The sequence below is a fragment of the Culex pipiens genome, chromosome 1, assembly GCF_016801865.2.
Source record: "Culex pipiens pallens isolate TS chromosome 1, TS_CPP_V2, whole genome shotgun sequence".
Classification (NCBI taxonomy): Eukaryota; Metazoa; Arthropoda; class Insecta; order Diptera; family Culicidae; genus Culex; species Culex pipiens.
This window is the reverse complement of record NC_068937.1, coordinates 120,632,772-120,657,027: the sequence shown is the minus strand read 5'-3', so window position 1 is coordinate 120,657,027 and position 24,256 is coordinate 120,632,772. Positions and strand designations below refer to the sequence as shown.

Genomic DNA, 24,256 nt, shown 5'->3' with positions numbered 1-24,256 from the left:
CGTCCATTCCGTTTCGATTCCGTTTGAATTCCGTTTGAACCGATTTGCGGCGAAAACTCAAACGGAACCGGTTGTTGCGTTTGAAACGGAATGCGGTTTAGAATCTAAAACGAACACTGTTTAGAATTCGAATCGAACTTTTTTCGCTCAAGTGGAATTCTAAACGGAATTCAAACGGAACGCGCTGAGTGGGATATAGCAATCTTATCAGTAGGCGAAAATCCCCTTGAGTGGATTCGCGTGTGCAGTTCTGCAGTGTCACCACAATATGTTATCTATTTTCGCGTACGCGATAGGGATTGAGTTGAAAAAAATTGCAATCACTCGTTTCGCAAATTTCTGTTTCTGGTTATCGAATTCTTGGGGTAGGTCAAACATCTGAGTTAGTGTATTGCATGTTTTGGTGGATTTTTTTTATGGTTTATCGGTAAGTTTTCTCATTAAATAAAATTTTCATGTTAGTGAAAAGTTTGGCAGGGATTAACACTTTTTCGCCAAACGTTAGTCAAACATTTGCCATTAAGTTTGTGCGATAAGTGTTTCCAGAAAATCTACCTAAATTGTTTGTTTAACTATACAACTCTGAGCTGAAGTAATTTTGATCTTTTGGAGCAGATTTTCTTGAAATATTTAGTTGGCGTCGAACTGTCAAAAAATTATCGCGGTAAATACTTTTCTACAGCCATCCCATATATTCGGAACACCCACAAACTTGGAACACTTTTGTCAAAAAATCAAACCATCCACATTAACGACCCCCGGGTCTTTTGTGGTCTCTATTGCAAGTTTCTGCTCGAACCTAGGAGTCCGAAGGCTTGAATGGGGAGAGCACCCAAACCTCTTTCTACTCCAAGGAACCTTCCACCCCAGTGTTTGAACTGACGACCTTTGGATTGCGAGTCCAACCGCCGCCAGCGATTCCACCGGAGTAGGCTTGGTTTGGTGTGTTGTTTGTACTTATGGCATGGAGACGACTCCTTCACCTGGAATGACTTAACGGCCTAACATCCAAGGCCGGGACCGACATTTTACTTCCTCATCCGATGGAAGGTTGGAGCAGATGGGAATCGAACCCAGAATCATCCGCTTACAAAGCGGACAGCGTAACCATTCGGCCACGCACTGCCACATGCACTTTTGTGATAATTTGTCAATAGCATGCCAAATGCATCTTATCCAAAGTTACCAGGTCAAAATTAGAAAAATCTGACAAAGTATCGATAAAAAAAATCTGGAAAAATCTGGCTGACGAAAATCTAATCATTCTCAATGGTGAAAGGGAGGGAGGATATGAATTAATTCAAAAAATTGCAGAATTCAGGTAGTTTAATTGACCTTAAAAATGTTTCATTAACATTCCCTCTAAGAAAAACACATTCTATTTTTTATTATTTTCAATTAAATCAGTTCATTTTAATCAAAAAGTTGTTAAAAATGGGCAGGAAGTGAAAAATCTGGCAAAATCTGTTAAAATCTGGCATTGAGAAGGATGACTCTTTAATCTGACTGTTCAATTCATCTTATTTCTCTAGTTTGTCAACTGGTACCATCCATAAACCACGAGGCCACGTTTTTGGATAGGTAGCTAAACCCCGCCCCTCCCTCTCGTGAACAATTAATTGTCCATATACAAAATAATATTTTTTGTATGGAGCGTGGAAAAACGCTGAGTGTCAGGACGCGGTAAGCTAAAGTGGTGAAAATTTTGGACCTAATAGATTTGAAAAAATAAAGAAACGGCTTTATTGCCAAATATTTTCACCGTTTTACAAAACAACCTTAGTAACATGAGATACTTTAATTTAAAATTTAAACCTCTGACTCAAGGCGGCTTCAAAATCACACAAGAAGCAAAAAAATATGTGTACAGTAGCTGTTCGGTAACTGGGCGTTGTTTAACTGGGCTGCTTTTTAACTGGGCGCTCGATAACTGGGCCGTAGCCCAGTTAAAAAGCAGACAAACGTCAAAAAACCAAAACGAAATAACCGAGGGGTTAATGGATGCAAAAATCATATTCAATAAATAAAAAAACTTTTTTCAAACTTTTGTTTAATTTCAAGTTACAATTAAAGAAATATGAAAAGTAAGAATTGTAAATAAATTTGAGTAACTTTTATTTTTATATTTCATCTGGAAAACATTATTCATCGGTGGTCCCCTCGTTATTTTTTGTTCAGCCCAGTTAACGAGCAACATTCGGTGACTGGGCTACGTTCTCAGCCCAGTTACCGAACAACTACTGTATATTACCTTTTAAAAAACTCCGGAAATCTGGAGATTTTTTTGAAAAGGTCCAATAAACCAAATTTCCAGTTTTTGCTTTTTGGGTGTTTTTGAAACCGCCTTGAGTCAGGGGTATTAAAAAACACCCAAAAAGCAAAAACTGCAAATTTGGTTTATTGGACCTTTGAAAAAAAAACTCCAGAAATTTAAGTTGAATCTGTGTCCAATATTTCGAGCTTTCCCTGTTGTGCTTTAACTCAGTAGCATGTACGCAGCCAACTACAGGCATCGCAAGTAAACCGGTAAACAAAAAACAAAGTTAAAGTGGAATGTTATTTCAAATTTTTAGGCAATTTTGTACTGTTTTAAATACAATTAGTGTAACCGTAAGTAGACTTACTATACGTAACTAGATTTAAAGCATAAATCGATCAGCGATCGCTCATGCGGAGTGACATTCGAGCAGTCCCCATATTAACATTTGTGACGTCTGTTAGATAGCACTTTGTCGATCAGACATCGATGGAATTTTGATGGATATCCCCTCTGAGAAATGTAACGACCCGATCAGTCTGCTGGTTGAATAAAATCGGGCTGGCGAAGGCCGATCGGGGCGTTGAATTTCGCAGTGAGTCACTAAGCAGAAGTCTTGAGTTTTCCTAACATCTATGGTCCTTTTCAAATAAAACTCTAGAAGCGGCTTGTGATGACTGGTACAAAAAAAAAACAATTTTATTGGCAAACAAAAAAATCCATCGACTTCAAACCTCTTGTAGAGTCCCAACCGAGACTCCATAAGACACGTCGTATCGGACGCTGCACAATCGCTGCCGTTAACCACGCACTGACCTCATGTCCGCTTCCGTCGTGTCCTGATCCGGATTCCGTCAACCGGTTCTAGCACAACCCAATCCAGATTTTTAAGTGAAGATGGCGTTACGAATGGTGCACACCCGAAATGTCAAAATCGCGCAGTGGTACCAACATTAGAAAAAAAAGTGTGGCTGTCATGCCATGGCACAGTTTTTTTGTAATGTTGGTATCACTGCGTGATTTTGACAATTCGGGCGTGCACCATTCGTAACGCCATCTTCGCTTAAAAATCTGGATAATCACACTTTCACGACGAACGTTCACTCTCAACTGTCCACAATGTTAACATATACACACGCGCAAATCAATGCACGCTTCTGTAAGAACTAGTAAATTTGGGTTATTATCCAGTCAAAATTATTTATATTATTTCGAGGATAAAACCCAACACCTTTTATGGAGTTTCAGAAAGCTGATTTACAAAAAACAATTGAGCTATAACAAACAAATTTTGCCTTACTGTACTCCACAAATCAGCCCTCCGTTGCTGTCCAGGTCAGGTCACTCTCCACCATCAGAATGAAATATCTGAACCAACAAGAGGCAATCAACGTCGACGAGGAGCTTTTCAACGAGTACAAATTCAGCGTTGATCAGCTGATGGAACTAGCTGGGCTTAGCTGCGCCCATGCCATCAACGATTGCTACGGCGCCACCGTCGAAAAGCGCAAAGTTCTGGTCTGCTGCGGCCCGGGCAACAACGGTGGCGATGGGCTGGTGGCCGCCCGTCACTTGGTTCTGATGAACTACGAACCGCACGTTTACTATCCGAAACGAACTGAGAAAGTGCTGTTTGTGAACCTGCAACATCAGTGCGAATCGATGGGAATTGCCGTCAGTCAGGAGTGTCCCACGCTGGATGTTGTGAACCGTGAGTTCGGACTGGTCGTGGACGCGCTGTTTGGCTTCAGCTTCAAGCCTCCGGTGAGGGAGGCGTTTGCGCCGATCATGGGCGTTCTTGAGAAGACCACGGTTCCTATTGTGAGGTAAAGTGTATAAATCGGTCACTTTTAACTGTCTAAAATTTAAATTCACTTTCAGCATTGACATCCCAAGTGGTTGGCACGTGGAGGAAGGTCCGCAGAATGAAACGAGCATCAAACCGAGCTGCCTTATATCCTTAACGGCTCCAAAAATGTGCGCAAAACACCTCACGAACGCCAAACACTATCTCGGAGGACGTTTCGTCCCTCCGAAGCTTCAGGAGAAATACGCTATGGATTTGCCGACTTATTCTGGAAATGATCTTTTTGTTAAGTTGAATTAATACGCATTGTTGATCTTGTCTGGTAAAAGGCGTTCTTCAAAATGACATAAAACTACCACGGTTATAGTAATAAAAATATATTGTTTTGCCAAAAAATAAACTCTGTTCCAAACGTCCAAAATATCAAATTTCACTAAGTCGCTTTGTCTAACAAAGATTGTATACAAACCTCATTTCTGCTGCTGCACGCTCCCCCACCCGTTCTTGTAGACCAGCTCGGCGGCGCGCCGTGGCCGAAAGTACGCCATCGCGACGTCCTCGATCTTCGGAAACGGGTTGCAGTTGGTACTTTTGCTCAGAAACTCCTTCCGGTGGTGATTCCCCGTGCTGCCAAAGTCGGGCAACTTGGTCAGAATCATGGTGGAGCTACGCTCCAGCCGACCCGGTGCCGTTACCGAAGTCTGGCTGTCGCGACCGGTTTTGGGTGGGGATGAAGGTGACGGCGGTACTGGTTGGCAGTCCGCTGTTAATGGAAAAAATTTAAAAATAACCTGTCAAATCAAGTTTAACGTATAATGTCGTTAAACGACTCGATATGTCACATTCTACGAAACGTCAAACGTTGTGGAAACCCACTACTGTCATAAAGGTAAATATTATGATCGGATTACTGGACGAAATTCACCTCTTGCACAAAGCGGTTAAGCTTCCATCAGCAATGACTTTGTATGGCTTTGACGTTTGCTGAGAGTGTAACTAGTATGTAACTAGACAAGGTTTATCGGTACTTACCTGGAGGAAGCCGAACCCGCAGCACAGAATCGTTAGGCAGTTTCCACTTTTTCAGATCATCGTTCCACTCCGAATCCATCTCCAGCACTTCCAGGTTCCAGTAGCGACCGTCCTTCCGCAGCACCGGCATCGCTTTCTGGTAGATAGCCTCGAAAAACAGAACCTTTTTCTCCAGTTGCCGTATCGTGGCCAGGTAGTCGGCTCGATCCGTCTGGAACTCTCCCTGGATGTCGGAAATCTCTCGCTCCAACGATTTGATCCGCTTTCTCTGCTGCCGGATCTGCTCGTACCTCGCCTTCAACTCCTGTTGAATGTCCGTGTAGTGGCCCTGTAACAGGTCACGATCCTCGCTCTGCTCTACCCTACTAATTGCCGTTGCGAGAGCGTTCAATCGCTTCTCCGAAGCCAGCTTGTTCCGGTATCGCTTTTCCTTCAGCTGAATATCGTTTGCTCGTTCACCACCAATCAGACCGTTTTTAATCTCCTTAATCCGTTCGTATATCTCCTGCTTGTCCATCACAGTTGGTGCAACCCGTTCCACAGGCTTATCCGCACTCTTCTTCGCTATCAACTGCTGCATTTGTCCCTCGTAGTAAGATTTGATCTTCTCGATATCCTTCACCAGCTCTTGCTTAGCTATTTTCTGCTGTTCGTATTCCTTCCTCAAGTTCAACACCTCCGACTCGTACTGACCCTTGAGAACTTGCTTCTCCGCTTCAAATGAAACTGTAGAATCCCGCACGATCGCGGTCAAGTCCAGAGGATCAGCTGCATCAACCACCGCCGTCAGCTTACCTCCGTCGCTCGTCAACAGTTGCTTCAACCGCAGGATTTCCTGCTGGTACTCGCGCAACATCGTATCTTTGGGATCTTCGTTGACCTTCGGTTTGTTGGCTATGTTCTTCGCTCGACTCGCGTACCGCAGCGTTGACAACGTTTCGTCATAGTTGGAGTCCGCTGGCGAAATACACGCGACCATCAACGTTTTCGTGTTGCCTCCAAGCGAATCCTGCAGCAACCTCGTCAGCTTGGAATCCCTGTACGGAACGTGTTTCGTTTTGCCGTCCACCAGAGCCGAAATCACGTTTCCCAAAGCCGACAGCGACAGGTTGATCTTGGTAGCTTCCTTAAGCCGATCTCCCGTAGCACCAGTTTTACTCTGCCGCTCCGACCCGGCCAAATCCACCAGGTTCAGCTTGCCACGCTTGATGACCCCTCGACTCTGCCCCACATCACTGGACATCTGCTCCAAACTGATCGTGAAGATCGAGTGCGATCGCGAGCTCTCGATGTTCATCAACGTGGCCCCCACCATCCGGTTCTTCGCTCCCATCTCCAACAACTCAACGCACTCCTTCATCCCGTGAACCGTATGCATCGACAGTCCCTGCACCGTAACTCCCTCACCAGGAACCTCCTTGACGGCCAGGTTATTTGTATTCCCACCCGCAGTGGCCAGCAAATCCCGGATCGTTTCATTGTAAATCTCCAGATAACTCACCAGCACCAAATACCGAACATCACTAGCGACCGCTATCGCTTCAAACACGTGCTCGAAACTTCGCGGAATTATTCCAATGTTGTTTGCATTGTTCGGATCCGCTGCCGACAGGTTGTACGTAGTGCCCTGCATCGTGTGCGATTTGCCACATCCGGTTTGACCGTACGCAAAGATGGTCGCATTGTAACCCTCGAGAACGCTCTACAAAAAAAGGAATTTAAGGCGTAATAGTAATGAAAAAAGATTATTTTTGACCAACCTCCACCAGGGAATAACAGATGTCGCTGTAAATGTTTTCGGTGGTCGCCGCATAACCGTAGGCGCCGTCAAATTTGAACGACTTTTGCGGTGCGCTCAGGTCGTTCGGATTGTCCAGATTCACCGTTGAATTGTCGATTTGGGTTATGTTCTGTTCGGAAAGAGAATTAGTCAGAAAGTCAATAGAAGAATCCACAAATTTCACCTTATTTCCAGCTTGTTGCTCCCGTTTGTTCATCGGTCTGCAACGGACCACAACTTTGACGTTTTCCGCCATTTTGACTGTTTTCACTTTTTAACTTTTGCGCGAATCACAGTCTTTCTTAAAAAATACTATTGTAGAGTCTTTTTAGTATTCCAACTGACCGATTTAACATCGTCAAGGCACTTTCACTACTGTTTTAGTAGTTTCCAGAGTTTGTCGCTGGAACCAACGCCACTCGTCCAACCTCGTCCTCGCCAACGATGGTGCCATCCTTCCTTCCGCACTTGGTGTATTTACTTTGGGTGTTCTCGTACCGTCCGGCACGCAAGCTCCATTTTATATGATAGTGTCAACAATCGGACACGGAAATCTGTGGAGTCAATTGGGAAAAGAGAAAAACGTGATTTTATTGTTTGTTGAGCGGCTATAATTAACGTGAGAAACGCGTGATGAGCTGGAATGTGTTTGATGTTCTAACTTTCCCTACACTGAAAGAAAGGCACATGATAATATCACATGTTTTACACATGAATCTGCCCCATACTACTTGGCATGTAAATGTCACGTGAAAATCACTTCTAGACTTTTTTTTGATTAGGTCCTATAAACAAATGTAAACATTGAGTATATCCCGCTTACTCCGATGGGCATTGACATATGGTGTGAAAGGGATACACTCAATGTTTACATTTGTTTATAGGACCTAATCAAAAAAATGTCAAGACTTGAAAAAAAAGCAATCGCACGAACTTGCAAATCTAAATGTAAAACACGTTAATTTGACGTGAAAGCTCACATGACTTTGGAATGATGTGCACATGAATTTTGAATGATTTTGTAGTGTATATGGGATGGTTTTCTAGTGAAATTCATGTGTTCTTGAAATTGTAGTATAGTTATATATATTTTTAAAAAGATTTTTTGTTGCGATTACAAACACACTTTATTGCACAATAAGTATTTTTTAAAATAAATTACTCCAATAAATTATTTAAACAAAAAACCAACCGGACCGATGGCCTTTTTTACATATTTTCACGTATAACTCTCCATTAAAGGGTTAAATTAAAAAAAAAACAAGTTCGGCGTCGGCGGCACAATTTTCTCGTAGTAGGTGCACGGGCGACGGAACAGCTTCCGGGAGCGCTTGTGGTGGTATCGCTGCAGCTGCGGAAACCGGACCTTGGATTTGATTAACAGCTTGATACGGGCTCGACAGTTCCAGAGTGGAGTCCCCCACCGAATCAACCTTGATTATCCGGATCGAGTGGCTAAAGGCACTGTGATAGGAAACCATCTCGTTCAGCACTTCGATCATGATTTCGTCGCCATCGTGCTAACTTGTCGTACGTGCATTTTGGGCCAAATTGAGTTAAGAACGCCATTTTGTGCAGCTCACAATGCCTCACCTTTTGACCTTCACAGATCCCCAAAATTCGATTCCAATCCTGAGATATTCAACAAAAACCGAAAAAACTCCGTGCATTTTTGTCACTTTACATATGAAAGTAGTTTCAATCTTGTCGTGCTATCTTGTCACTCCATGAAAATTGATGTAAGTGCGACAAAAGGCCAAAGGGATTTCAGGCCAGGAAAGTCAGGATGCGTTTGACGCACGTAAAAGCTAGACTACCGTAAACATTTGTAATTATAACTCGGGACTCCAGCAACCAACTTCAACCAAACTTCGGGACAATGCACAGAATGGTCAGCCAAACAAAACGTGTTTGTTATTGTTTACATTGCGTGCACTCGTTTTTGTATATTCAAGGTCAAACATTAAAACGCGTTTTTCTCGGAACGTCAAAATGGCGGGTGCGACAAGATAGCACGACGACGTCGATTTGCTGAAAAAACACGAAGAATATTAATATTTATGCAAATTCGAACTGGTTCATTAATTTATTACTTACCAACAAGTTATTAGACGAAAACATTCATTTTAAAACCAAAAACAAATATGAATTTGTTCACAGAAACGACTTCGTCGATTTGAGCACGTCCGTCGTTCTTCGCCATGTTATACGAATGAAATTTTTTTACCGAACACCGTTCAATGCCTATACATTTCAATCTCACGTGTTTTTTTTCTTCGAAATTATGGGAAATGTCAAATGGGGCAAATCGAAGTGAAATTCATGTGAATCTGAAATGAACACCTTGCGATAAAAGAATGAAAAAGGATTAGCTTGCCATCAGCTGATTTCAAATGAATATCACATCCATGTGACATGTTAAACATAATCGAATCAAAGGAAAAGCATGTGAAATTGTTGTGCCGAATTTTTGAGGAGCTCACGTGAAAAAGCACTTGGTTTTGCTATGTCAGTTTCTTTCAGTGTAGAAAATAAAGAAGGTTACTGGCCGAAAAGCTGCTCGTCTCGAATCAGAATGTAAAAATGTGACAGGCGTAACGTCGTTACATCTGTCAAATGAGTTTCCGTTACGTTCAATTTCGAGTTTCTGTAAAATTAACTGCACCCATTCACTACAAAAAAAAACATCGTGTCTGCTAATTACACTTCCGATGCATATCACACAAAAAGTGTACTAATGTAACAATTCTATAAATTACCACCGCAGTGACCAACATCACTAGAACACCAGACACGATCCGTCGTATGTGCACCAGAACCGGACTGATAATGAAATAATCGATATCACCCAGGACGAAAACCACCGCATACACACGCGTGTGAAACCCTCTTACGGAATTGGACACCGCACGTTGTCGAACTATACGATGATTCATGGGACAAGGTCAACGGAAGTGAATGTTTTGCCCGCTTTGCGCGTCAATTATTCAGCGCATAAACATTAGCTCAACACCCGCGCCCCCGGAAAAGGTCATCAGACGGCAGTTTGGCACCTTTCATTCGGTGATGGTGGCATGGCGAACCGTATCCAGTCGTGGAGTGATAAGCAATCAACGAATAAATTTTCACACCTCTGTGTGTGATTGACGACATTTGTTTGGTAGAAATTGAGATTAATTTGGGGTTAGGAGAAGTCAATAAACTCTAGTTGAAACTGGGTATTTTAGTAAAATATTTTCTTATTTATTTTAGAAATCATTAATCTATACAGATTAAGAAATTTTTAAAATGTTGATTTCGGAAATTGAATAGTTTAAATTAGAAACTGGAAAATCAAGAATTCAGAAATAAAAATTTCACAAATTCTCAAACAAAAAAAAAATCAAATCAGAAAATAAACTAAATTTGAAACTAAAATTTAAAAGTACTGAAATTTAAAAAAATAATATAAAACAAAACAATTATTTTTGTTTTTTTTTTCTAATTTCAATGCGATATTATTTTGTGTTTTTTTTATCAGAATGAAAAAAAAAATCTAAATTGCAAATATTCTAACATTTAAAAATTAAGAAATTTTAAAATGTCGAAATCAAAACCTAAGAAATTACAAATCAGGATTTCAGAAATTGAAAATTTGAAAATAAAAAAAATCATAATAAAATACAAATTGAAAAAATCCAAAAATCTAAAAATTAAAAGAAGTAAAATTCAAACAATCATTTCAACTTTAAATTTTAAAGCTTTAAAATTTAAAAAAAAAACTTAAAAATTCAATTAACTATGCAAGAGTCTAAATTCAAACATTTAAAAACAAAAAGTTGAAAAATCTAGGGGTTTAAACAGTTCGTTAAGATCCGAAGTTCCACCAATTTCATTCCGTCTAATCAAATGATGATTTTGTTAATTTTCTCCAATTTAGGTTTCTAATATAAAATTTGACTCCAAAAGTTATTTGATTTTCCTGTAATCTATGATCGCGGCATTCAAGAAATTAAACATTTTAGAATATAAGATTTCATGGGCTTAAGAGTTTAAAATTTCAATGTTTTTTAACCTTTAGCTTTAGTTTTCCCTTTTTTTAATTATTGGAAGGTGAGTTTTAAATTTTTATAATCTTTTTAATTTATTTTGTATTTATTTAATTTTTTAAATATTTTAATTTGCTTTCATTTCATAAAAGTTGAATTTAGAGCATTACAAAAAAAATCTTCAAAAAAAATCGTAAGAAAAGGTAAGGGACCATCCATAAACCACGTGGACACTTTTTCGGAAATTTCAAGCCAAGTGGTTTATGGATGGTCCCTAAGAAATGTTAAGCGTCAAAAAATGTTTTTTTTTACTATCTCAAATAATTTTGGATTGTAAATTCCCTTTTGAATCCAAAAATAATTTTTGAAATAATTTTTCACAATATTTTGGATATTTTCCAAAAATCAATTTTTCATCAATACAAGCGGTAACAAAATTTGCACCGCAAGCGCTTTTAGTTTTTTTGAAAAACACAAACAAAAAGATAAAGAAATTATTTTTAAAAGCCAAAATTTAAAAGTTAAAAAATTCTAAAACTCCGGTAATAAATATTCAAAATAGTTAAAAACTCGAACATTCAACAATGAAAAGTTGAAAAAATATTGAAAACAGTTCGTACAACATCCGAAATCGTCAATTTCATTTCGGATAATCGAATGACGAATTGAATTTCCTACAAGAATCTCACACTTAGATAATTTTGATTTGGCTCAAATTGGCTCTGTTACTTAGTTTTGCCTTAAGAATCAAGCCAGGGGGTCTCTTAAGATTTAAAAAAAAATTCTTGTCACCCTATTGCACAATCAAAAATCAAATCAAATTATTCGCTCTACAGCATTGCCTTGGCGTTCTCGATTGCGAGATTCCTACTCGAAACTAGGTGTCCGAAGGCTTGATTGTTGAGGCAATTGCAAACCTCTTTTTACACCTAAGCTTCCATCCACCCCGGGATTCGAACTGACGACCTTTGGCTTGTTAGTCCATCTGCTTACCAGCGACTCCACCGTGACAGGACCCAGGGAGACGACTCCTACACCTGGACTGAGCTTACAACCTAACTTTTTTTTAGGTTAGACCGGGGCCAACATTTACTTCCCCGTCCGACGGAAGGCGTGATCAGACAAATCTCGTCTCGAAAAATGCCTTACCCCTACACCACGGGTCCCCCATATTGCACAATCTAAATTCAAAATCGTTTGCACCTTGATTTTATTTTTATTTAATAAAACCAGAGATGGTCGAATGGTTTTTCTTTAAAGTTTGTATGGAAAGCGGAGGTACGATTAATCGTTGTCATTTCTAGAGTAAATTGTCAAAACAACCTATCAGTCATGGGTTTTCTATGGTGATAGGACCTTTTGAAAATTTAATCGAGATTTACCTATTAGTTTAAAAAAATGAATAAATTATGCCGAATTTATTCGATTATCCGAAGTGATTTTTTTCCGAGGACGTCGGATAATCGAGTCTGGACTGTATTACTTTTGCAGGTCCAAAAATTATCTGTCTTAGGTATTGCGTAGATGAAAAATATTTGTAAACTAAACAAAATAAATTGAAGAAGAATACAGTAGACGTCCCCCAAAATTAAGTGCAATTGGTTTTTTTTTGTTTTGAAAAAAAAAAACGGAGATGGTCCATCGTTTTCTATTTTTCAAGTTTGTATGGAAAGCAGTGGTAGGGGTAATCGGTGTCATTTATAAGTTTTAAAAATTGATTAAATTGATTTACCATACAGAAAGTCGAGAACAAATATGTATTTAAAATCGTTGTGCATACTGCTTTCAAAACAAACTTATCAACTATAACCTTCAACAATCAATTGACCGTTTAGGCTACGCGCCCGCCCACCTGCCTTACGAGCATGCATCATTCAGCACGAAATCAGCGCTATTTACCTGTATTTTTAGCATAAATTATTAATTTTCCCTCCAGAATGGAACCGTCCACAACACTGTAGGTTCCTCCCAGTAAGACGGGTCACGGTCACCGCTTCCTGGACTGCACTTGAGCTCACGCCACAGTCTGAGGCACCGGGAATTTCCCGGCCGATGGAAATTTCTAGCTTATTTAATAGATTTCAATCCAGCGCGCGGTGGTCACGCGAGATCCCAAGCTGGCGATACCGACGCCACGCCACACTAGCACCACGCTCAACCAATTTCATTAGCTCAGCGTCCGGTTTTTGGCTGTGTGTTGCGCCTAAAAGTATGCAAGACTCGGGGTGTCGTGTCTAATTGGTCACTTTTAATTCGTTTTTCACTCGCAATTTTCACATTATCCTTCGGGAATTTCTGTTTGCAGCAACCTTGGGTGCGATCACTTTTGATGATAACTTGCAATTGAATAAAATATTGAGAGTTATTTTTACACTTTCGATCAAAAATTTTGTTTGTTCTTCGATTTTAAAACACCTCCGTAGTTTGTTGCATAGCTCCAGGCACTTTTGAACTAATTGCCACCAGATGTCACTATTGCTTCAAAAATTTAAACTCAAGCTTCCTCTTCACAAAAACCCCACTCTGTTGACATGTGCTGACCCGTGAGCATTTATAGATCAATTGTGGCCCACCGCCAGGTTCGACTCGTCAGGAGAGGGAGTTAGTAGCCACATCAATTATGGATGCCCCTTCCCCACGATACACGCCGGGAACTGACCGAGGGCGGCCCAATCATTCATTATCTCTCGGAAAATATTTCTTCCTCGCATCAATAAGCACCACATTCACACACATGGTCGCCAAGCACTGAAAGTTCCCTCCGGTTTTTTGTTGTGACCCGCGAGTCACCAACGCAACAGATCTCCGCCAGGTGGAGCAAGTTGGTCAATTGTTGGACATTTAAAGAAAAATCGAGTTTTTGTTCACTGATCACTTTACAAAGTTTTATCAAATCAATAATCGTTGAATATGTTTAAGAAATAAAAGTCTAACAATCTGTTAATTACCCTTTGAAAGGTAAGAATTTGTCAATCACATTGGAAATTATGGTTTGTTTACCTTTCGCGTTTCTTCCTTTTTGGTGAGTTTTTTTCCCCACAGAGAGCAATGACTCCTAGTTAATAACCGTTAAAATATTCTCAATCACACGAAATAAAACTAAAAAGTTCGAAACCACAGTTGAAAATCGCCACGCTGCGACGCTGATTTCACTTTTAACACGAGCGGTTCGCCCGAAGATATGCAACCTGCGATTGCACTTTCACCATCCGTTCGAAACGTCCATACGGGACCGCGTGTCTCTCGTGTTAGGCGCGGAGCAAGTGAATGAAGTGCCACATTATTGAACATTGAACATAAAAGCTCACTCGCTCCGTCGTCGTGCTGGGGTGTGTTCATGAATTACGTTTGGTATTTTTTGAAAATGTGTAAGATATTTAAACACACAAATTAAAACAATTTAATAAACGTCAATTTGTTCTAGTTTAGCCCGCATCATGACATCTCAGCTCGGTTGGCATGTCAACTTTCCATTCAAGTGTTTGTTTGCTTGTTTTGCTTTGTCCAACTATCAATCACGGACGAACGGACGTGGCATCGGAATTCAAACAGTGAAGCTGGCTTTCTTTGACTTCTTCTTGTTGTAAACCTACCCAAACGCGATCGCTTGTGTCAAAATCATCGCGTCACGTGGTTTAAAACCAAAACAAAGCCAGCTGATGCTGTAAATTCATGGGCACTTTTTGATTTGGCCGAAAAAAAAAATGTCCTGGTGCCACAGAAGTTGGTGTGTTTGCATCAGATCTGCTTTCTCTTTCTAGCAAGTTTTTTTTTTTGTCGTGCGACTTATAGCTGGTGTTCTAAGGCCTACCGCCCGACGGCAGCTAACATATTTCGCAGGGACCGTGACAGCTCGAGCTCGATCTTTGTTTGCATCAGGACAATGTGACGAGGAATTCGTCATTTTTGAGATAAATTATATTTTTTTTTCACTGGGCCTAGAAAGCCTTATTCAATTTTAAAAATCAATGACGCTCCATTTCAAAATGCTACGTAATTTACGCTCTAGGAATCCTTTCGTAAAGCGCATGCCCAGGAAATCCCCCTTCCCTGTTTACAAGAATGTAAACAAAAGAAAGTAAGCAAGCAACACGTTCGACGACCAGGACCTTTGGCACGATGTCACAAGTTCTACTCGTTTCCCGCGTCGTCACACGTGAAAGTGGAAGACCTCTTCATTTTTCCTAATTAAACGGTTTGTTTCGTACGTGATTGTTATCATTGCTCAAAACAATTACCTACCTTTGTGCTCCGGAATTACTCACGAGAAAGACGTTAACCTTCCCCAATTCAGTAAGTAGCTGGCGTGTTTGGCGCCGTTTTTGGGTTTCTGGGTCATTGGGATAGTTTAGAGAATGCATGACACGCAATTGTGGAGAAGAACCCGTTGCAATTATAAAATTCCTAAACTAAGTTTAGAGTTTGGCTTTGGACACCACCTCAAAGGTGAACCCGTTCTTGCACAACTCCGGAATGAGGTTGGTCTTGGCGAAGGCAGCTCCGGGCGTAAGGAATCCACCACTGAAACAAAAGAAAAAGTTAATTTTATTATATTTAGAACCAACAATTTAATATATCCCACCTTCCGGGCATCTTGTCCGCCTCCTGCAGGATCGTCCTCGCCGACAGCAGCAACGCCACGCAGGTGGCCCCGTACCCCGGATTCGTTCCGGTAACCTTCGTCCGGATGACCTTGTTCGGAGGATACGGGTACTTTTCCTCCGGGCTGGCCAATTTTTCCTCCCAACCGCGTCCCTCGAAATGCATCGCGAAATGCGTATTTTTAGCGGCCTCGTCCGACGGGCCCTCATGGGACACCAGTCCGAGCGAGAAAAGGCGCGGATGGTTCAGCAGCAGGTTCTGGCCGGTGGTGGTTTTCACCAACAGCCAGAAGATGGCCCCGATGAACGAGATGGCAAAGACCTCAACGAGGCCACTGGAATTGTAGGGAGAATTGATGGAAAAGGTTACATTTCAAACATTGAACACATGAACAACACGAATATATTTCAGAGTTTTTGATAGTTTCATAACCGACTGAAAAAAGCAGGCTGCACAGGAAATACATTTTGAGCTTAAATTGGGTATTTCCTTGTCAAAGTGGATGAAGGGAAAAGCTTGTTTTGACAGACAAAAACAGTAGGCCTTGGTAGTTGTATGATATTGAGTGGTGCTGGAAACGTCTGCCAAACTCTAAATCAGTACTCAACACGACGGAAACGGACATGAGGTCATCGGGTGGTTGGGTTGTTAATGATCGACAACTATTACTTTTTGCAAGCAGTAACATAACCAAACTTTTCGGCACCCTCAGCAAACGTCAAATCAATACAAATTGCTACCGGAAAAGCAAACTTACCTAAACGAAATGTACGCCCTCATCTGGAGCGGTCGTTTGCCTTCCGTTTCGTAGAAGAACCGCTGCGTCCTCATCACACAGGACCGATCGGCACCCATGAACGGCAGCGACCACTTGCCACCGCTGGACTTGTGCAGTGCCGGCCGCTCCTTCAGCTTCGGTTCCACCTCGGGCAGCTTCGTTCGGAACAGCTCCCGCCGAATCTGGCCAACCTCGCGCATATTAGCTATGGCGTGAACCGCAGAAGCCCACGTCCCGTAATGGATTCCCCCAAGTTCCCGCCTTCCGGTGACCTTGCTGGAAATATAACTCTCCACCGAATTAACCACCCCCTCGCCAAACTGCTGCTCCAGAAAAACGGTTCCCATGTCCGCCGGAATGCTGTCGAACCCGCAGGCCGAAATCAGATAAACGCCCTTTTCCTTGGCCTGCTCGTGGTACTTGAGCTGCATGCCCTCCAAAAACTGCGGCTCCCCGCTAACGTCCACGTGGTGCGTTCCGGCTTCGAGGCAAGCCTTCAGCACCGGCTCCCCGTACAACCGGTACGGTCCACAGCAGTTGACCACGACGCGGCACTCGCTGGCCATCTGCACCAGCGACCGCTCGTTGTCCAGTTCCGCCAGCACGATCGGCGTCTGGGACAGATCTTGGCCGGCCTTTTGGCCAATTTCCGCCAGGGTAGCTTCCAGCTTAGGCCGGCTGCGACCGGCCACGCCCCATCGTAGTCCGGCCAAGATTTTGACGCCCTCGAGGATTGTGTACTTGCCGGTGAAGCCGGTTGCACCGAAGATTACCACGTCCAACTTGCGAGCTATGGACCTGTGGGGAGGCGAGAGGGAAAGCTGTGAACGTACCCTCAAAAGACTTTTGCAGGTGGTTGCGATAAGATTGTGAGAAATTGAACTTTGATTACCTACGTAGTTCAAACTAATCTTTTACTTACATGTTTAAATATTAATGATCACACTTTACACCAAATACACTTCAAATGCTTTTTTTGTTACTTAAAAAGCAACAAAAATCACTTTTTTTGTGACAGCCAAAAAAGTACGTGCACTCGCGATGAAAACCGGCTTCAAAGTGTTTTATTGCTCTGATGTGATGTAATGAAGAGTTTCTGTTTTGATGAGGCGAACGAATTTCGGTGTGTAGAAGAATGATGTTTATAAACATAAAAGCAAAAAATACCAATGACACGACGACACCAATACTAATGCGTTACTCTACGTAAATGTGGATTTAATTAAAAATTTGAAGTAATTTTTTATGTTTTTTCTGATAAATTTCAAATTCAATAGCAAATTTTATTTTTCTTTATTTTTATTATAGAATTTTTCAGTCAGGGCTAGATCAACCCATAATTTCAGTTAATTTGAGCTTGGTAATGATGAACACACATGCAGATAAATTATCTTTATCCAAAGAATAATCTTTGTGCTTAACTTTACGTAGTAGTCCCGGCCTTGTAGATTGAAGATGTATTGATATTTCAAGCAAAACAATGTAAATGATCCAAAGTCGAAAAGTACACAACCAGTCTTTCCTGCTCACGTCTGTTTATGTTTACAGTAGGAACAAGCAAGACAGACGTTTTGTTTACTCTGCGGCTTTGACCCAATTACATAGTTTTGTTTGATTTGAGCATGAGCTTGACTGCCGCTCTAATCTTGTCCGTCCCATATGTAAAAAGTGAGTGCTGAGATAACACTGTGAGAAGCCCAAAAAAGTTTCACCATTTTTCTCATTCTAAACCAACATTTTCTATATGATTTTTTATACAGTTATTTCGATATCAGTCTAAAAAACACCACTATCATAAATTTGATTTAAAAAAATACAATTTGAAGGTAAATTTGTGGAATTTTCAACAAGAGACCGACTTGACTTTATTTGTCCATAAATAAAGGCAGGTCAGTCATGGTATCAAGGTAGGATTGAACATTTACACGAGAGGTTCATCCTGATTCAACTGTCATTTCCAGGTTTGTTTTGGAAGTTTTCCAAGTAATTAATGGTCACCAAATGATACAAATTTGTATCTTTCAGATTTTTATAGGATTCCAAGATACAAAAATATGACCAGCACCGACACGAGAAATTTTTAAAATAATACAGAGGCAAATGGCATATGAATGCAAATCTCAACTGCATAACCGTAGGAATAAATTTCAAAAAAATCCGCTTTTCGGAGGTGGAATCTTTTCCCTATTCATTCAAGACAAAATAGAACTAATTGTATGGTGTAGATATTAGCCATAACGGTATGCAATTTATTTTTTCTATTCGTGGTTTTCCCTTGAAGAAGAAAAAAAACAAAAAAAGGTTTGGATTATTTCGATTTCAATATTCAAATTTTTCTTCAGAAATGAACAGATAATGATATTTTCATGCTTTACGTATTCATAAAGACAAACTCTGTAAAATTTTAACAATTCTGCATCCACTCAAACGATTTGCGAGACATTTCTATATGAGGAACTGACTTGCCTTTATTTTGCATATGGGACAGCACGAAAGTCATATTTATTTTGGAATTTTTAGAACAAACATTACTTGTTCATTCAATAGGCTAAAATAACATGTAAAAACAAGACTTTTGTGAAGTTTACCTCATTTTTGACAGAAATACATATGGGACGGACTAGATTGGAGCGGCAGTTGAGTTTATCCGTTTTTAGATTGAGATTCTCCACTTCAACCAATCATCTTTGCGGTTAACTTTACGCAGTGGGCTTAGCTCACACAGTTATGACAGGTTCCATGTTTGTCAATAAATTTGTTCAAATGACGTGAAGGGAAAGTTTACCGAAATGGTATCAATGGAATAGGAAAACACAATCAAGAAAACTGTCAAACCTGCATTTTGACAAGTTTGCAAACAAAGTTTCCCGCAGTGGAATACCACCTTAATTCTGCTCTTGCACCTTCACACTGGAAATCAAGTATCTTCCCGACTTACAGCCCATGTGGCAATTGCAAAATACAAGCGTACATTCCACACAAAAAAACTCACACTTTTTTTTTCGATTGCATCCGATAGTCATTGCATTCGAGTGTGTGGGCTATTAAATAAAGAAGAAAAAAAGTTTCTCGACGCAGACATGCATCCGCTACACGACTCACATACCTACACCAAAGAAGGAGCCGGCCGGCAACTTGCTTGCCACTACGAGTGTCCAGACCTTAGCTAGTCTGTGGTGAAGTGTCGAACGTGCCGGAACAATTGCGGCTTCAACTGCCTGTGCCTGTGACGCAATTTTGGTGCAGTCCTGATTTGGTAGCGACTTCATTTTCAGCGGGGTGAGTGATTTTCCTGGAAGGAGACCAAATTTAGCAGGCTTTTTTTTGGTATAATTAAAGAATGTTTAAAGTTTAATTACCTCGCGAGATGAACAGGTTTGCGAAACCTGTCGAAGAGAGTTGCAATATCTAGTTGAGCTCGTTCAGCAAACTACAGTTAATAAATCACGTTACGCAGGAATGATTTTGATCCTCCTTTTTATTTTTTTTTACAAGGGTAGCTGTTCATTTACCTCCCTGCTAAGTCGCTTCGAACTTGCTTGTTTAATTAGTCATCCATACAGCTTTCAACTTGTTGGAAATAAGAGGAGGTACAAAAAACAGATGAAATCATTTTCCAGTTGACATCAGCGCGAACTTGTCGGATTTGTTCCTTTGTACAAAGACGTTTTTGATCATGTTTGTGTGTACTGAATATACATTTAGATTTTCAATTAACATAGGTGAAATTTGTATGACCAAGTGCAAACACAATCTTTACGCTTTCAAGCTTAGGAACAACAAAAAATGTTTTTGTTACGTACAGTTGAGTAATGAAGATTGCAAAGTTAAATACAAAAAAAATACTTGGGGTTATCTGTCAACCACATTTCGTTTCAAATAAAATCACACGTGTTGCATCAGAAACTTTCATCGCTTATCGAAGGTCAAAAATTCAGTGGTAGGCGTGCTAAATTTAGTATTACCAAACACAGTAACTAACGGAACGCCAGATTAGGTACTCGCAAACTCGAACCAAAAGAAGGCGGTTATCATCAGATAACACCGCGAAGAAACGTTCAGACAGACCAAATGCAGCGACTACGGTGCATCGGGAAAGGTCACCGGCGGCGGTAGAAATTGCGTCCAAAAAAAGACGACGAAAGTACCGGTTCAGTGGCAATGTCACGGTCTGAAAATAGTCAGTCGGTGAACTTTTGAGAAGGAAGTTGGTAAAGTGATTGACTGAATTTAGACCTGATAAAAATGGGTATCATTCAGGCTATCGTTACAAATTAACGCTTAAATTACAATTAAGCAAAACATAAGCAAGTTATCAGACTCAAGATTTAAACTCAAGACCTTTAGAGTATGTAATATAGGTAGAGACATATTTTGTACAATAAGCCTGTAACCACACACTCATTTTTGGTTTTCGAGCTTGGCGGAATTCTGCCGAAAACAGAACAACTGATTTCTTCGGCAGAAAAATGCCAAACTTCGGCAAATTAACTGTCATTTTTCACCGAGTAATCGGTACAATTAGGTTTTACGCCGACTCGATTTGGAGGTTAGAAAGTAGTGCACTGTTTACATGGACTTAGCACAGTTCGATGCGGTCGTCGATTTTGTTCTGGGAAATTCGTCGACAATCGACGAAGACCATGTAAACAGTGCACACGAGCTGTCAAATGACGTCATGGTGTAAAACTTGGTGTAAAACCTAATGACTCACATTTTGCCGAGATTCGGCATATTTTTCTACCGAGCGATAAGTTGTTCTGATTTCGGCAGAATTCTGCCGAATTTCGGCATAAAAATCTGAGTGTGCACGTCCGTGCTGTAACTACGAAGTTTGACACAACATTTTGATGTTTTTTTTTAATATAATCAACAATAGAGCTTTATCCCAGTCACGAAATATTCTAGCAGAGCTGGTTCTGTCAGAATCCTGCTAGAACGGTGGAACAATCCTGCTAGAATGCTGTAAGAATATCCAGCTCTGTAAGAACCCTGCTAGAATCCTGCTAGAACGTCGTGACTGGGATGACGTTTCGCGTACGCATACTAGCGCATCATTTAGTTTTGCTGGCTGACAAAATTTAACCTCACTTTATTTTCGTGTACGTACACGCAATACATACGCACGTAGAATGCTCTATATTTTCCGTTGAACCAAACCTTGAATCTTGTAGATTCTCAACCTGAACTCCATGGGACACGACATTTCGGACGCAGCACCATCGCTGCCGATCATTAACCTCCCAACCATCCACTGTCCTCATATCCGCTTCCATCGTGTCCTGTTCCGGATTCTGCCAACCGGTTCCAGCACAACTCAATCACACTCAATTCCGCGTCGAACGTTCACTCTCAACTGCCCACAGCGTAAACATAAACACGCGCCTAATTTTTCAAATCAAGTACACGCTTCTGTAAGGACTAGTCTGTATCGGGTTATTTTAACCCGGTCAATATATTTACATCCTTTACATTTTTTTGAAAGATGAAGACCCTACAAATCTCTCAATTCCACAAAAGTCTTTTGTTGTTATTTAAATAACTTGGTTTGACGTTGATTCTACACAAATTTTGTTTTTTACACAATATCAGCAGTGCTCACTCAGCACGCAGCCATTGTATTTACAACGTCGATGACATAAATTGTTAACGCGTGAATACACTCTAAACTTGGAATATAATATTATACCTAAGGTTCAGGATTCTGCAACATAAAATGATTTGAAGTTCAGCGGCCTTTGACAAGCCAAATTCTGCTTTGAACGATGATGTCACCTTTTTCGAATCGATGAAAGAGTCGTTCCAAACGTAGCTAATCCAAAGCCTCAAATATGCACGTGGGAGAACAGCAAATAAATTCCTGCAACCAGGACCGCCTCTGCAGTCGCACAGCCTTATAAGACGTCCAGAAATGCGCGACTCAATAAAACACGTTTTCCACTTTCAGTTTCCGTGAAATCATTCTCTGCACAATGGCCACCGAGCAGCGCGACCTGGACGTGATCATTTTCGGAGCCAGTGGGTTCACCGGCAAGTACACGATCTACGAGGGCATCAAGCTGCTAGATGGGCTCAAGTGGGCAATCGCCGGTCGCAGTCGGGACAAGTTGAACAAGATCCTGAAGGAGGTGGAGGCAAAATCCGGCAAAGATCTGTCCGACACGGAGCTGGTCATCGCGGACGTTAAGGATGCGGACTCGCTGCGCAAGATGGCCGCGCGCTGCCGCATTGTGATCAACTGCTGTGGACCGTACCGGTTCTACGGTGAACCCGTGGTCAAGGCTTGCATCGAAGCCGGAACGCACCACGTGGACGTGAGCGGTGAGCCGCAGTACATGGAGCGGATGCAGCTGGAGTACCACGAGCAGGCCAAGGAAAAGGGCGTTTACGTCGTTTCGGCGTGTGGCTTTGACAGCATTCCGGCGGATTTGGGGACCGTTTTTCTGGAGCAGCAGTTTGACGGAACCGTAAACTCGGTCGAGACATTTTTGGAAGCGACGCCCAAATCCCCGGATGCTGCCACCGGCGGAGCTGTCATCCATTACGGAACGTGGGAATCGGCCATTTACGGATTGGCTCACGCCAACGAATTGCGTGGGCTGAGAAGCAAGCTGTTCGGTTCTCGGCTGCCCAACTTCCAACCACGACTCAAGGATCGTCCGTTGCTGCACCGGACCAAGTTCGCGAGCAATCGGTGGTGCTTGCCGTTCCCGGGCTCAGACCGATCGGTGGTCATGCGCTCGCAGCGCTACTTCTATGACAACGAAAAGAAGCGGCCGATCCAGATGAAGGCATATGTCACGTTTAGGTTAGTCGTTTTTACCCAAATCAAATGTAAATAACTTTATTTCACGTTAGAGTGTACTGAAATAGCTTACGTCAAAACGTACGCAGCCACTCGTTGGCGGTGCTGTCATGTCAGCCGTTTAACCAGCTTACACTCTTCTACGATCTTGATCAACTTTTTTAACAATCTTACCCTTTTTTATTCTATAAAAATTGCAGCTCTCTGATCCACGTCATCGGGGTAATTATTGTCAGTGCCATTTTCGCCCTGATGACCCGCTACAAGATCGGCCGGCAACTTCTGCTCAAGGTAATTGGGAAATCCAACGCCATGGCATAACCTCAAAATCCATCAATCTTTCTCCCCCGCAGTACCCCGGCTTCTTCTCGGCCGGATTCGTGTCGCACGAGGGCCCGACCGAGGCATCGATGGAAAACACCGACTTTGCCATGTACCTGAAGGGCGTCGGCTGGACCCGGGACGAGGAGCTTCTGGAGGCGTCGGACCAGTTCAAGGCCCCGCCCAAGAAGAAGCTGCTCGTCAAGGTGTCCGGCACGAACCCGGGCTACGGGGCGACCTGCGTGGCCCTGCTGCTGTCCGCGACGACCATCCTGCGGCAGGCGGACAAGATGCCGGCGACGTGAGTGGTTTATGAAAAGTCGTTGGGGGTTTGGGGAGATTTATCGCTGTTGCCTACTTTCAGGGGTGGAGTTTACCCACCGGGAGCGGCCTACGCCAAGACGAACATGGTCGAGGAGCTGTGCAAGAATGGATTCAAGTTTGAGGTGCTGAAGGAGTGAACTGACTGATTTTATACGCATGCATCGTTAGAAGTTTCAAAATTTTTAGAATAAGTTTTTTTTTCTTTAGAGACAGTGGATGCGCATTGTTTAAAATTTGCTTTATTTTGGAATTCGATAAGAGATGGCGCTATGAAATATTGTTTAAATTGCATGCAAGTTTGTAATGTTGAAGTTTGGATTATTGTAAAGGAGCTCGCAGGGCGATACAATGCGCACCCATTTTCTGTGAAATTTTATTTGATTTTGAATTCCAACAAAGCAGTGAATAACTTATTAACCTCTACGCAAAACACATGAAAAAAAAATCTAGTTTGTAAGCAATTTCAACGAAACAATAAAAATTGCATGATTTTTCCTATTTTTATGGATTATTTTATTTATT

The 24,256-nt window shown here is 41.6% G+C and overlaps 4 protein-coding genes across 9 annotated transcripts; 2 read left to right on the top strand and 2 right to left on the bottom strand.

The window, feature by feature from the left end:
* Positions 1–229: 229 nt before the first annotated feature.
* LOC120427413 (NAD(P)H-hydrate epimerase) lies at positions 230–4,472 on the top strand. Of its 3 annotated transcripts, none has more exons than XM_039592279.2 (3): positions 230–365; positions 3,575–4,083; positions 4,139–4,472. In XM_039592279.2, exons 2-3 carry the CDS (start codon positions 3,617–3,619, stop codon positions 4,362–4,364), a joined length of 693 nt encoding a protein of 230 aa, XP_039448213.1. In that variant the 5' UTR covers positions 230–365; positions 3,575–3,616; the 3' UTR covers positions 4,365–4,472. The 3 variants fall into 3 exon arrangements, with proteins under 3 accessions (XP_039448213.1, XP_039448212.1, XP_039448211.1); XM_039592278.2 differs by having other exon boundaries at positions 278–427; XM_039592277.2 differs by lacking the exon at positions 230–365 and adding an exon at positions 2,482–2,610.
* LOC120427409 (kinesin-like protein KIF17) lies at positions 4,427–15,282 on the bottom strand. Of its 4 annotated transcripts, none has more exons than XM_039592272.2 (5): positions 15,147–15,282; positions 7,061–7,430; positions 6,857–7,006; positions 5,097–6,798; positions 4,427–4,827 (listed from the first exon to the last, which is right to left on the bottom strand). In XM_039592272.2, exons 2-5 carry the CDS (start codon positions 7,130–7,132, stop codon positions 4,535–4,537), a joined length of 2,217 nt encoding a protein of 738 aa, XP_039448206.1. In that variant the 5' UTR covers positions 7,133–7,430; positions 15,147–15,282; the 3' UTR covers positions 4,427–4,534. The 4 variants fall into 4 exon arrangements, with proteins under 4 accessions (XP_039448206.1, XP_039448205.1, XP_039448207.1 ...); XM_039592271.2 differs by having other exon boundaries at positions 13,905–15,192; XM_039592273.2 differs by lacking the exon at positions 15,147–15,282 and adding an exon at positions 12,804–13,829.
* On the bottom strand, positions 15,275–17,360 carry LOC120427412 (saccharopine dehydrogenase-like oxidoreductase). The gene is made up of 4 exons (XM_039592276.2): positions 17,207–17,360; positions 16,264–17,082; positions 15,487–15,840; positions 15,275–15,425 (listed from the first exon to the last, which is right to left on the bottom strand). Coding segments are annotated over exons 1-4 (1,281 nt in total). The 5' UTR covers positions 17,209–17,360; the 3' UTR covers positions 15,275–15,319.
* Positions 17,361–19,405: 2,045 nt separating this feature from the next.
* LOC120427411 (saccharopine dehydrogenase-like oxidoreductase) lies at positions 19,406–24,232 on the top strand. Its single transcript, XM_039592275.2, has 5 exons — positions 19,406–19,563; positions 22,232–23,092; positions 23,290–23,380; positions 23,443–23,711; positions 23,775–24,232. The coding sequence occupies exons 2-5, from the start codon at positions 22,257–22,259 to the stop codon at positions 23,869–23,871; spliced, it is 1,293 nt and encodes a 430-aa protein (XP_039448209.1). The 5' UTR covers positions 19,406–19,563; positions 22,232–22,256; the 3' UTR covers positions 23,872–24,232.
* Positions 24,233–24,256: the final 24 nt, after the last annotated feature.

Excerpts from the sequence above, each read along its gene's own strand:
- LOC120427412 (XM_039592276.2), bottom strand. Across the intron at positions 15,841-16,263 it reads AGGGCGTACATTTCGTTTAG|TGGCCTCGTTGAGGTCTTTG; the intron begins GTAAGTTTGCTT and ends CTACAATTCCAG. Across the intron at positions 15,426-15,486 it reads GCGGACAAGATGCCCGGAAG|TGGTGGATTCCTTACGCCCG; the intron begins GTGGGATATATT and ends CTTTTGTTTCAG.
- LOC120427409 (XM_039592272.2), bottom strand. The coding sequence starts at position 7,132 with ATGGCGGAAAACGTCAAAGTTGTGGTCCGTTGCAGACCGATGAACAAA. Across the intron at positions 6,799-6,856 it reads TCTGTTATTCCCTGGTGGAG|AGCGTTCTCGAGGGTTACAA; the intron begins GTTGGTCAAAAA and ends CTTTTTTTGTAG. Across the intron at positions 4,828-5,096 it reads GCGGGTTCGGCTTCCTCCAG|CGGACTGCCAACCAGTACCG; the intron begins GTAAGTACCGAT and ends TTCCATTAACAG.
- LOC120427413 (XM_039592277.2), top strand. The coding sequence starts at position 2,554 with ATGTTATTTCAAATTTTTAGGCAATTTTGTACTGTTTTAAATACAATT. Across the intron at positions 2,611-3,574 it reads TAAATACAATTAGTGTAACC|CCCTCCGTTGCTGTCCAGGT; the intron begins GTAAGTAGACTT and ends TCCACAAATCAG. Across the intron at positions 4,084-4,138 it reads ACCACGGTTCCTATTGTGAG|CATTGACATCCCAAGTGGTT; the intron begins GTAAAGTGTATA and ends ATTCACTTTCAG.
- LOC120427411 (XM_039592275.2), top strand. The coding sequence starts at position 22,257 with ATGGCCACCGAGCAGCGCGACCTGGACGTGATCATTTTCGGAGCCAGT. Across the intron at positions 23,093-23,289 it reads AAGGCATATGTCACGTTTAG|CTCTCTGATCCACGTCATCG; the intron begins GTTAGTCGTTTT and ends TAAAAATTGCAG. Across the intron at positions 23,381-23,442 it reads GCCGGCAACTTCTGCTCAAG|TACCCCGGCTTCTTCTCGGC; the intron begins GTAATTGGGAAA and ends TCTCCCCCGCAG.